The following is a 12,297-nucleotide window of genomic DNA, read 5'->3' on the forward strand; positions in this document are numbered from 1 at the left end:
CTGTTCCACGATCAAATGATCTGCTCCATAGTATAGCCAATATGGGCCACAACGAAATTCATCACGATGATGCCGCCGTGGAGTCTGGCGCTGACTCCCGACAGCGATCGCTTCCATATCGGATCTACACACATTCGTGGTTCCAGATCCTCCTCATCAGCTTCATCTGTTTCTGTTGCCCGGGGGTATGGACTTCCTCCAAATGCTCAAGTCAGTCGGTCACTAATTCTGCAGATGTACAACGCGCTCTCCGGCTTGGGAGGCTCCGGACAAGTCGACCCTACGGTTGCCGCCAACGCGACAGTAGCCCTGCTCGCTGCGACAGCTGCTACGGCTTTGTTTATCGTTGGACCCATCTTCGACCGTGTCGGACCTCGAATGTGCTTGCTGATCGGCGGATGGACCTACTCCCTGTACTCGGGAAGTCTACTATGTTTCAACCGTATGAAGATCATTTCCCTTCAGTGTTGACCAATACCGACATCTGTAGATACCTCCAACGGCGCGTTCGTCATCGCCGCCGGTGCTCTTCTCGGTATCGGAGCGTCCTTCCTCTGGGTGGCGCAAGGAGCCATCATGACGACGTACGTGCCTGAATCCCAAAAAGGCCGGGCCATCGCCGCCTTCTGGATCATCTTCAACCTAGGCGGCGGCGTGGGGTCGCTCGCCAGCTTTGGACTCAACTACCACTCGCACAGCGGGACCGTAACAGACGGGACCTACATCGCCCTGCTGATCATCATGGCCATCGGCTGGCTGCTCGGCGCCCTGATCTGCCCGCCCGCTTCCATCCGCGTGCAAGGACTGCAGCCCACGCCAGAGACGGAGAAGAACTGGCGTCGGACGGCGAGATTGACCGTCCAGACGCTGACCGACTGGCGGGTTCTCTGCATGATCCCCATGTTCTTCTGCGCCAATGTCTTCTACTCGTACCAGCAGAACATCGTCAACGGGATGACCTTCAACATCCGCACGCGGTCTCTCAACGGGTCCCTGTACTGGATAGCTCAGATGCTGGGCGGGCTCATCATCGGTCTGATCCTCGATATGCCGCGGGTGAACCGGCAGAACCGCGCACGGGTGGGCTGGCTGTTCCTCTTCGTGACCGGCATGGCCATCTGGGGCGGGGGGTATGCGTTCCAGAAATGGTACGACCGGCGCCGGGCAGAGGGACATAAACAGGACATCGACTACACGGACGGCGCACTGTCAACAGGTCCGATCTTCTTGTATATTTTCTACGGGGCGTACGATGCCTTTTGGCAGGGATTCTGCTACTGGCTTATGGGGGCTCGGTCCAATGCACCAGCCGTAGCGGCCATCCTTGTCGGCGCGTACAAGACATTCCAGGCGACCGGGGGTGCGATGGCCTGGCGGTTGAATGCGCTGGCCAAGCCGGCCATGACGCAGTTTGCCATGGACTGGGGACTGTGTATGGGGGCACTGGTGGTTGCCATCCCGTCTGTGTTGGCTGTGACGTTGACCAGCGAGGTTCAAGAGGAAGTGAGACAGACGAAGGATAACGATGAATGATGGCATGAATAGTATCGTATTTGTGGAGATAATCTATGTCCTTGGTACAGGTCTAATCCAAGAAACACAAAGATTGACCCCTGCAACTATCGCCCCGATAATCCACAAAGCTCGATCGTAGTGTGTGCCGTTGTAGCGGAAGATGATAGCAAAGACGATTCCACCAAAGTTTCCCATTCCCCCTACAATGCCCGAGACGATTCCTAAATCCATTAGCGGGGGATTGATAGAATAGTGTGCTGAACTTACCATTGGCAGTTGGATGCACATGCGGCACAATGGCAAAGTTGGCCCCATTACTGGCCGCAATGAAGAAGGCCATCAACACCACCAGTCCAAACATCAGTCCCTCACTCTTTGGGTTCAATAGTCCGACAGCCAGTGCCGCTCCTCCCATACAAACCCCCAGACAGACCAGCCACACTTTCTTACCCCACACCGAATGGGTAGACCGATAGATGAGATCCGCTATGAATCCACCCGCCGGGCGAAAGACGACATTGACCAGCCCGAACATGGCGGCCCACCGGCCAGACTTGGTCTGACCTAGGCTCGGAAAGTTCTTCAGGTAATACGCGCCGAGAATGGAGTTGATGGCCAGCTCAGCGCCGAAGGAGCAAGCATACGGCAGAGCGAGCGCTAGCGTCGGCAGAGAGAAAATCACCTTGAGTGCTTCTCTAATTGTGGGCTTTTGAATCATTTCGTTGTTTGCAAGGCTGATATCAATAACCGGCTGCGCTTCGGTGTCGACGATCTGCGGCGTGGAGGCACCTTTCTTCTCCGGGACGGTGGAGACGTTGGTGCTGGACGCGGCACCAGATCCGCTGGACCGGTGGAGGTCGACGATATTGCTCTGTATCATGGTATTGTTGTCCTGTCGCTCAGACCATTTACCCGTCGGGGTATCCTCGCATAAGAAAAGCATCGACAGGGCGAGTGCGACGATAATGATGAAGGGGACCACGTATGCGACCCGCCAGGCCCGGTGGGGAGTCAGTCCTTGCGAGTGAACGAGGGAGTCATAGATGGCAGGCATAACAAAACTGATGATGTGAGCTTTGCACACACGAGGATTTTGGGTAGAGAACATACTAGGTTATACCACCGCCGGCATTGCCGAATCCTCCAGCCAGAGCGTTTGCAGTTCCCACGACGTTTTTATCGAAGAAGCCTGTGCACCAGACCTGACAGGGCACAAAGGTCGCGCCGAGGACCCCGATGAAGAAACGCAGGGCAATGAGTCCTTGGGGAGAAGTGACTAGTCCGGCCATGGCGGTGGGGATGGCACCGCAGAGGAGACATCCGACGAAGACGTATCGCGGACCGAATCGATCGCATAGGGGGCCGGCAATGAATCGCATGAGAAGGCTATTTTAGTGAGCGGAGGGACCTGACTGACAGTGCAAGGTCACTTACGTTCCCAGCAGAGCAACGATATTGGAGTTGGCGACCTGGTCTTGTGTCATATGCAGGTCCTTCTTGATCGTGACGCTCAACTGTGACTGTTAGAATGGCCAATTATGGAGATGGGGACTACTTACCAATGGAGGAAATGCATACCAGGAGAGGAATGCCACCATGAAGCCTAGCCAGGAAAAGAAGAAGACGCGACCATAGCGATCAACGGGATTCAGCAAGGGAATCGACCTTGCTTTGTGATTGACCGGGTTGATCTCGGGGCTGGCAAATGCCAGTTTCAACATTTCCATCTTGTATCACAGCCCTTACCGAGTGTGTTTTAATTGAGACTGTTTCGATATCTTTGTGTTCGGCTTGAATTCAAGAACGGATTACAACCCGAGGTGGTCAGAAACTACATAATATACTTGACCGAAACACCCAATGCCTCAGCCATTTTAAAGGAGCAAGCGCTTTCTATCTGCCACGGAGATGGTAAACTCTTAGCAAAAAGAAACGCGAGGAAAGCCTCAGCTCCTAGGAGATGCAGTATCAAAGAATCGAGTCACAACGGATGCCAAGCAACTCGGAAAGGATGGACAGTCAGCCAAGAGAGATGGAAAAGATTTCAAACCATGCCAGAAGCAATTAAACTCAGAAGAGAAGAGAGATATTACATCACAATCCCCAGTGAATGACTGCATGCTGGCAATATCCTGGCAAATACAGTCGTCTATGGCGGCAGTACAACCAGGCAGCGATTCCCATGGCTAGAGCTTCGGGAAGACAAACGCCACGAGTTCTTGGACTCACAGCATTATCTTCATCCTCCCGAGAGTAAGGGCCAGCTCGAGCAGGAACATGTCATTTCCGGCCTTATCTACTCCGTATCTCTCTCTGATCTGGCATATCCTTGATCTCCGAAGCCACCGCCAAGACCGAGCCGATATCTGTACACCTTCTGACTGGTCAATGGATCCAAAAGGCTTGACTTGCAAGGCATCCTACTTGATAAGAGTCCCAGGGCTTCATTGCGGACAGGCTAGATGATTTCCGCGGAGTAGAGCATTCGGCTTAGTGATGGAAACAGAGATAAGCAGAGATAAAGACGGGAGATAAGAACAGCAGAGGTCTAGTTCCAGAGAGAGCTTGGCCTCAGCACTGGCAATAGCTAGCCCTGATCTAGACATTGACGTTCTCAAAAAGCCGATAGTTATAAGGTAGATCTAAGTCACTACTGTTGCTCATGCCCGCATTCGTCAGTTGGGGTTTCTCTTGGCAAGTTGAAATAGACGAATGTGTAAATATATACGGACGACGTCCACCCCCACACACCAGGCTAATAATAGTCTTCGCATACTAATCCATGGATGCACCTCAATATATGCCCTCTTCTGTGCTTCTATGTACTCAATGCCTTCTAGAGTTCTGGTTCTCACTCAGAAAAAGAAAACACCATGGACACCCACTCCCTCAAAAACGTCGTCCCAAGTGCGCACTCTTTGCATATTCCCTGTATAACTTTCCTCATCTAGGTTCCATGCCCACTGGAGAAACACTGCTGCATCAAGGGCGCTCATATCGCCGAGACATCGACAAAGCTCCTGCAAAGAGCTTACAATGAATGGCCTCTCAGATAACGCCTCGAAACTGCAGGCGCTTTCTAGTCCCGCCATCAAAACAGGCCAGAACATGAAGCGGCCCATTGACCTGCCTTTTTGGAGCGGTCGGTCCATCAGAGGATGAAGCATGCAGAGAAGGTTGCTCAGGGTCACGCTGGCAAGGCACTGGACGTCCGGGATGAGGCCTTCATAAAGGTTGCCCAACAACTCGTGAAGGATGTTCTCTTTTCCATGATTGAGGACTAATGCTCTGAGGCAGTAGAGCAAGGTCGCCGCCTGGAATGCAGACGCAAGATCCGCCCAGCCTTCGCCTTCAATTGGCTGCGGAACAAGGTCCAATCGCTTTCGCGGCCGCTGTCTGTCAACGCGTTCTTCCAGTCTCTCGTTGTAGGATTCGAAGGCCCGTTCGGCCCAAGCCGTGGCAGAGAATGTGATGATGGTGCGAACCAGGTCTAGAATAGCATTGTCCACGTGCGCCATGTCATCAAAGGGATGGTGATGTTGGATAAACCTGAGGTTGTTCGTATGGATGATACATGCCAAGAGCTCATCGGGGCACGGAAACCCTTTTTCCAGCCCGTCGGAGTGTAGCTCTGGCAGCCAGTCGATATATCTTAGTTGCGACGGAGTGTCAAGTGGCAAGCATGACGCAGCCATGAAGACCGAGCTCATTACATCGATTCTGAATCTTCATCAGCAGACTGTCAGTCAAAGAGGAGAGGACTTACAGCATGAAGTGACCCAAAGCATATCGAAGATTTCCAAGTCTGGTGGATACAAGCACTTCAAATCCACCCTGACACGCAATGATTTTCTTCAGACCTTCAAAATGGATCTTCCAGTTGCAGAATGCCGATCTTTGAATCTAATGCCATACTTGATGTCAGATGCAGACTTTGAAAACAGAGACGTTGCACACCTCGGACAGGAGCATGACAGTAACAGTATGGAAGACCAGATCTGGCCCCTCTGCTCCTGCTTCGGACAAATACTGGTTCAATCCTCGTAACGACCGTGATCGGTGCTTGTAGATTAGAGAGCTTAAGGGATGGCGAAGCAATTGGAGAGGCTCCAGTTCGCCACGGTGCTTATCGCGTAAGGCCTGAGATCGATTGAGCGTGATTAGATGCCAATTGGGCTGCGACTGGATCACTTGATGAATTGCAGAGACAGAAATCAAAAGACTGAGAAAGAAATCGGGGACATAGGGGAGTATGTCGAGATTCATCCGGTGTGGATTCATAGGAGAATCTACAATGACCAAGTCCGGACAGACGTGGTCGTTGACTGCACAAAGTCAGCTCTCAGATCAAGGAGGCTGTACTGCGGCTTTCTCGTACAGTAATGGGAGAATTCTAGGAGCATTTTATGCCTCTCGTAGTCACATGGAAAAAGAGACCAAGGGATTTTTGGATTTGATCTCGAGCGAAAGACCAGCACGCCTGCTGACAGACCGCAGCAATTAGGTTAGTGCTCGCTAGTACGGCTGCAGTCCTGCTGGTACTTCCAGTATGCGTACCTTTCTCCGATTCGAGATCTTCATCAGATCGATGTGGATCTGATCCAAATCTGGAGGACTGAGGCGCTGCCTGCATGAGGAATAGCTTCGGTCGTCCTCGTTTTCTCCTTTCCTGGCTTTTGACAGGGCGAATGTCCGAGGGTCTTGGTGTTTCCGAAGAAAGAGTTGATATAGGCGCTACCCAGCGAATAGGTGTAGCCGAGTATCCCAGACATTCGACTCCTCGGGATGTGCATCGCATACAGGATGGCTTCCCAGCATCACACACAATCCGTTGCCGTCGGCATGTGTAACATTTTTCCTTTGATTTAATGGAGCGAACAGACCGGTCGCTGAACATGTTTTAGGCACGCAGAGTGGCAAACTGAGCAGAGTGTGCCAGGTCAAGTTTGTACTCGAGGAGATTCGTTGAAGACATGTCCAGATTATCATGAGTTCATAACTTCAGCTGAATCCGTCATTTGAGAATGATCTGATTGTGGCTGCGCTCGTATAAATCACGTGCAAGTGTCTTGGCTCAGCCCAACGACCCATAAATAGGGGGTTTTACTAGATTGATTGTCTAGCGACTGAGGCTATGTACTAGGCTCCCATAATAGCACACTAGAAGGAGCTTATTTTGTTATTTACCCTGTGAAGAATCTTACTATTCCTTCTTGAGCCAGTTATACTTTTCCATGCCCAAGATTTTTATGACATAATTACACCTCACTTCCAATTCAAGAATATTCAGTAGGATTCTTCAAGGGCCCTGTACAGCAGACTATTTGTATCAACCAGCTAAAATACATTCCCTACTATTGATACCTCCTTACACTATAGAGGTACTTTATAATCTATAAGCCATGGTAGAGCTTTCTAGATAGCTAAAAATATAACTACCCTAGTTATAAGATAGTTTTCTATACCCTTCGGTCTCTTCCTAAGTATAAACTTCGCTAGGCTAAAGTACATTTATAAATTATAATATATATATGGACTACGATCAGAGAAGCTTATGATATATTGTCACTAGTTAACAGGTAGAATTTTAACTATATAATACGCATTGAAAACAATATATTTATATAAAGAATAGTAGGCAAAGGGGTCCCTAGTCTAATCTAGCGGCTTAACAACTACGAGGATCATACATCTTTTGGAATTTTCCATCCGAGATCTCGTTATTCTCGCCAAACTTGTGCAGCTAGTCAACAACCCAAGTGTCGCTGCTCCGATCAAGCTTCTACTGAGGAGCACTCCGTCAACGAGGGTTGTCCGTGGTGCATTTGAGAACGAAGGTTTGATCCTTAACGTAAATGCTCTCCACCGACAATCTCTTCCGTCCAGTGAAGAGCGAGTGGCTAGAGTGTTAGGTGCGACGGTTTTTGGGGGACAGGAGTATATATAGGATCGTCCATTGTATTTGATTTATCCGGTCACAGTTCACTGCAGTCGCTTTTGGTGTTGAAGTGTAAGATCGCAGTACAACACATATTTCGCGCGGAAGGAGCAAAAATGGAAGGTGTCCTCTTGGAAGTATAATGCGAAGTTGATTTCCCTGATCAGTTGTTTCAGTAGTGACTGTGGTCAAGAACTGCGTCGCTTCTGGAGTAAGAGCGAGATTTAGTGAGTATCCTTAATAGTACAGCTGTCCGTCTCATGACAGCATTTGTCTAAGGACGTCATACCGAGGACAATTGTAGACTTATGCCAAAGTGACACAGCCAAGACGGTAAGTTGGTAACAGTATCTTGTCTTTGGCATTTTATCTCAACCTGACTGGGTCATGACAGCGGGTCGAAGACCAGGTCACGTCACCCTTCAGAGGAGTTCAGGTAACTAAAACTGGGTTAGCCTACCTATATTAACCAAAATATTATCATCCTCTTAGTCGCTTTTGTTTTTTTACCCCTTTTTTGTAACCGGAGGGAAAGGGTGTGAGACTATAGACACTGGCCACTAGACATTTGCCTTTCCTGCAAGGCTGCCCGGGGTCAACACTTCTTGTCCTGGCATGGGGATGGATGTGTTATCCTCAGATAAGGGATGACGTACGTCATTGCATCTTTGCAGTTGGGAGTAGTACAAAAACATTACAAAGTCTTGCCCATCTCCAACCTTTTCCTGTCAGGCCTGAAAGTATCACTGTGGTCACAGCAAAGGTCTCTTTCTCTTACCATGACTCGTACCTTATTTTTCTGTATTGCAGAAGAGGCCAAGACTGTAAGTCAATCCGTATTTAATGAAAGTCGCCTCGAGGCTGACCGTGATTACCAGTTCGTGCCTACGGCCTTGCACGAATCCAGCACAGAGCCGGAAGACCCTCCCTTACTGTACTATCTTGTTGAATCGAAAGACTGTCCCAGCACGGGAGAGGGACTCAGAACGAGATTACAAGACGGTGAATCTTTCGAGTCGGATTTTATCAACGCCTCAAAAGAGGAATGCCAGGACTGGACATTAGACAAGTGGCTTCAGCCTGTCAAATTCAACTTTATCGAACAGAGTATTATCGCTATTGCAGATGAGCGAAGTGCTCAGGATGGGACTCTGCTTATGAGCTTCTAATTTGGCGAGGACGCCCCGGATGAACCTCCTATGAAGCTTAAAGGATCTCGCCCTCTGCCGCCAAAGGGCAACACCTGGTACGATTTCAGAATTCATCATAATGCAGCTCAATTATTCCACGCCTCCCTTTTGTTCACTGAATCAGATAGTTTCTTTCCGAACTATTTTGGACGACCTGAGAAATTTACGGATGATACTGGCGTCTTCAATGTATTAAAAGCATGGAAGCACACAGAGGAAGAAAGCAGTGACAAGGATGAGCAGAGGACAGTACTTCTCCGAATTGCTGCTCTCTGTTCCGATTTTGAGGTTTGATAGGAGAATTACAATATCTTTCCGCGATTGGCTCCTCTGAACTGCCTGTTAGAGCTTAGCTTCTGACCCAATTCCATTATCTTTTGTTCTTGATCTCCTAATATCAATCTAGTATGATGACAATTATGAATAAATGAGTACCAATGATTATATTATTTCAAGGAGACACTTTCTCCATTCAATGGCTCTCTTTCTATATCTGTCTCGCTCTTCGGTTTGTTAGGCATGTAGCACGAGGACATCCTAAAATAAACACAAGGCAAAGCTACGTGACGCAAATTCCCATCAGCCCTTACTCGAGTAATACTCCACTACTGGACAGATTTACTCACAAGCGTTGTTCTCTTTTGTAGGGCTTACTGGTCACCACAGTCTTCCTGGGTAAAACGAATCTCCCGGAGTCTGCCATATACCATGCTACAGTAGAGCTTATTCTCTATGATACTAGCATAGGGGGCTAGGTCTCTTTCCGGAGGCCAGCGATTTTGTTGAGACGCAGCAGAACGTGTTCTGGTCAGAGTCACCTTGGTAGCTTATGTGGCGCGGCGATTCACCGACTGTATAGGCTCCTAAGTACTTTTATGTATCAAAGGTCTCACTTTTAGTGAAGCTGGATTTCTTAGTTACGTAGTTAGAAAACCCCACAAGAAGTACCCGCACTATGATCTTTCCCTAGTGTATCCACAAAGACTCCCGCTCGGGAGGTCCCGAGGGATGAGCGAACTTAAACGGGATTAATGGAATTAACGGGATTAACGGTGGTAGGCGAGCCGCAAAAGCTACAATCAATTGGTATTTGGGAATGTACTATACTTACCAGCCCCTGTAATGTTGTCACTAAAGTTGTTGGACCCTCGCTAATAAGGGTCTGATACGTATTATCTCCGTAAATTCTAACAGCCCTATTCATACAAGCTTAGTTACTTGAACCTTAGAGCGTCACTAAAGCGCACGGAGTCTCATCTCAAGCCGAAGCAATTGAGCCATAGCCATACGGCAAACACACATGTCTCCATCAACACTTCCACCTCCCTTGCCAGAGGACGGCAAGGGCAACGGCAACCTCGAAGCGATCGGAGAGAAAACACATCAGGTCGAGCCTGAAAAGGAAAAGCACACCGCCGAGTCAAGCACATCATCCACTATGGCATCCTCGTCTGCGAATGGTGTAGACGATGGACCTGCTACGGAAGAAAAAGCTGTGGGTGAGCCGCCAGAACCTGTTATGGAATATCCGAAAGGTATCGATGTCTTGTTCATCATAGCTGCGCTCGTGCTCAGTATCACCCTCTGTTCTCTGGATCAGGTGAGTTCTACCGCTCTCCAAGCTTCTCGTAGAGTCGTCTTTTGCTAATCTGATGCCTCTCGATTCAGACCATTGTTGCAACCGCTATTCCAAAAATTACCGACCAATTCCACAGGCTTGACGATATCTCGTGGTACGGTTCGGCTTATTTCATGACGCTCGGAGCCTTCCAGTCAACCTGGGGCAAAGTGTTTAAATACTTTCCCCTCAAAACTAGTTTCCTGGTGGCAATCTTCATCTTTGAACTTGGGAGTTTGATCGCCGCCGTCGCCCCAAACTCAATGACTCTGATTGTTGGACGTGCCATCTCCGGTCTCGGTGCCTCGGGTATCGCGCCTGGAGTATACACGATTTCTGCCTTTGCTGCTGAGCCCACCAAAAGAGCTACCTACACGGGGGTCATTGGTGTGTCATATGGCGTCGCCGCTGTCTGCGGACCACTCATTGGTGGAGGGCTTACAAAAGGGGCATCCTGGAGGTGGTGAGTCAAGAGGATTCTACTGCTTTTGTCTTTGTTGCAAAACATGGGACTATTTCCCAGGTATCGAATCCCACCATTACCGGACCTGGCCTGATGTGACAAAATTTAGGTGTTTCTATATCAATCTTCCAATCGGTGGTCTGGCCGCTTTTGTCATCCTGCTCACCTTCAAGACCCCTAAAGCCGCTAAAGTGACCCAGGCTACGCTCAAGGAGAAGCTTCTACACACGGACCCGATCGCGACGGTGCTTACAATGGGTGCGCTGACCTGCTTACTTCTAGCTCTTCAGTACGGTGGTGTAACCCATGCGTGGGATTCCAGCGTCGTTATCGGTCTACTCGTCGGCTTCGTTGTCATAGTTATTGCACTTATAATTGCTGAAATATGGCAAGGTGAACGCGCCATGCTGACACCACGCATTATGCGCAAAAGGACCGTGTGGGTCAGCAGCGTATGGGGCTTCTTCTTCGCTGGCGCGTATTTCGTCACGCTCTATTACCTGCCGATTTATTTCCAAAGCATCGACAACGTCAGTCCGATTGGCTCGGGTGTGCGCAACATTCCTCTCATCATCATGTTTAGCATTGCCACATATGGCTCAGGCAGAGCCATCACGAAGACGGGTATTGCAACTCCTTATATGGCAGCTGCCTCTGTGATCGTGACCATCGCCTCTGGTCTACTGTATACTCTCGATATTGGGACCTCGACAGGCAAATGGGTCGGGTATCAGATCTTGGCCGGCTTCGGATACGGCCTCGCCCTCCAAGTCCCGGTCGTCGTTGCGCAGGCTTTTGCTGCGCCAAGCGACATAGCTCCTACGACCGCGATTATTATATGTAATTTCTCCTTCGCCCTTGCCCTTGGATGTCGTTAATTTCTCTGTCCCTTGTTTATCCCCAAGCTAATTAATTATATCCCTCGTGCGCAGTCGCTCGATCTGTCGGCGGCACACTTTTGCTCGCAGCCGCGCAATCCGGCTTCGTCAACCAGATCCTGCACAAGCTTGCCAACACCGTACCGAGCGTTAATCCCGCCCTGGTCACGGGTAGCGGTGCCACTGATGTGCACCGGCTATTTTCCGGAGCCGAGCTGGACGGTGTTGTCCGTGCGTATGCATGGGGTATCAAGGTTGTTTTCGCACTTACTATCGCGGCCTGCGGCCTCACTGTCCCCTTTAGCTTGTGCAATAAATGGGCTAATGTTAACGCGAAGAAACCCAGTAGTAGCAGTGCTTAAAACAGCTATTCAGATAATTATGCCAACAGAGTTATGTTGGTTAAGTGATTAAATATTAATCGTTTTTGAATTTTACTCTTGCATTAACTGTGATACTATCTACAGTACTATTACTATGCCTGTAGAAAGTTAATATTTTATTGTAGTGTATATGATTATATCATTATGGTGGTAGTATATATGGAGCTTGCTTCCCCAAATGACAGCGTTGACCACGCCCAGAGACCCGAAGCACTTAGCTTCTCCATCTACGAGCCTGCAGCCCAAGTTGTGCAAACGTAAAAGATTCTAGGAAAACTTACTGCTATTGTAGTCGGCTTGAGGCAATCCACG

The 12,297-nt window shown here is 49.3% G+C and overlaps 5 protein-coding genes across 5 annotated transcripts; 3 read left to right on the top strand and 2 right to left on the bottom strand.

Annotated features, from left to right (window-relative positions):
* The first annotated feature begins 25 nt into the window (after nt 1-25).
* P174DRAFT_440843 (putative MFS transporter) lies at nt 26-1,729 on the top strand. The gene is made up of 3 exons (XM_024827153.1): nt 26-185; nt 235-442; nt 491-1,729. The coding sequence occupies exons 1-3, from the start codon at nt 42-44 to the stop codon at nt 1,531-1,533; spliced, it is 1,395 nt and encodes a 464-aa protein (XP_024682154.1). The 5' UTR covers nt 26-41; the 3' UTR covers nt 1,534-1,729.
* P174DRAFT_483796 (MFS transporter) lies at nt 1,372-3,250 on the bottom strand. Its single transcript, XM_024830754.1, has 5 exons — nt 3,075-3,250; nt 2,950-3,029; nt 2,626-2,901; nt 1,783-2,576; nt 1,372-1,736 (listed from the first exon to the last, which is right to left on the bottom strand). Exons 1-5 carry the CDS (start codon nt 3,240-3,242, stop codon nt 1,567-1,569), a joined length of 1,488 nt encoding a protein of 495 aa, XP_024682155.1. The 5' UTR covers nt 3,243-3,250; the 3' UTR covers nt 1,372-1,566.
* A 1,120-nt stretch (nt 3,251-4,370) lies between these two features.
* On the bottom strand, nt 4,371-6,412 carry P174DRAFT_459730 (Zn(II)2Cys6 transcription factor; the record flags this gene model as incomplete). Its single annotated transcript, XM_024829796.1, has 3 exons — nt 4,371-5,144; nt 5,449-5,840; nt 5,953-6,412. The coding sequence occupies 3 exons, from the start codon at nt 6,410-6,412 to the stop codon at nt 4,371-4,373; spliced, it is 1,626 nt and encodes a 541-aa protein (XP_024682156.1).
* Nucleotides 6,413-8,232: 1,820 nt separating this feature from the next.
* On the top strand, nt 8,233-9,070 carry P174DRAFT_459731 (uncharacterized protein; the record flags this gene model as incomplete). The annotated part of the gene is made up of 3 exons (XM_024829797.1): nt 8,233-8,587; nt 8,666-8,892; nt 9,050-9,070. 3 exons carry the CDS (start codon nt 8,233-8,235, stop codon nt 9,068-9,070), a joined length of 603 nt encoding a protein of 200 aa, XP_024682157.1.
* A 1,011-nt stretch (nt 9,071-10,081) lies between these two features.
* P174DRAFT_369217 (MDR family MFS transporter) lies at nt 10,082-11,964 on the top strand (the record flags this gene model as incomplete). The annotated part of the gene is made up of 4 exons (XM_024822266.1): nt 10,082-10,243; nt 10,312-10,724; nt 10,834-11,564; nt 11,657-11,964. The coding sequence occupies 4 exons, from the start codon at nt 10,082-10,084 to the stop codon at nt 11,962-11,964; spliced, it is 1,614 nt and encodes a 537-aa protein (XP_024682158.1).
* Nucleotides 11,965-12,297: the final 333 nt, after the last annotated feature.

Source organism: Aspergillus novofumigatus, assembly GCF_002847465.1.
Source record: "Aspergillus novofumigatus IBT 16806 chromosome Unknown P174scaffold_4, whole genome shotgun sequence".
In the NCBI taxonomy this organism is placed as follows: Eukaryota; Fungi; Ascomycota; class Eurotiomycetes; order Eurotiales; family Aspergillaceae; genus Aspergillus; species Aspergillus novofumigatus.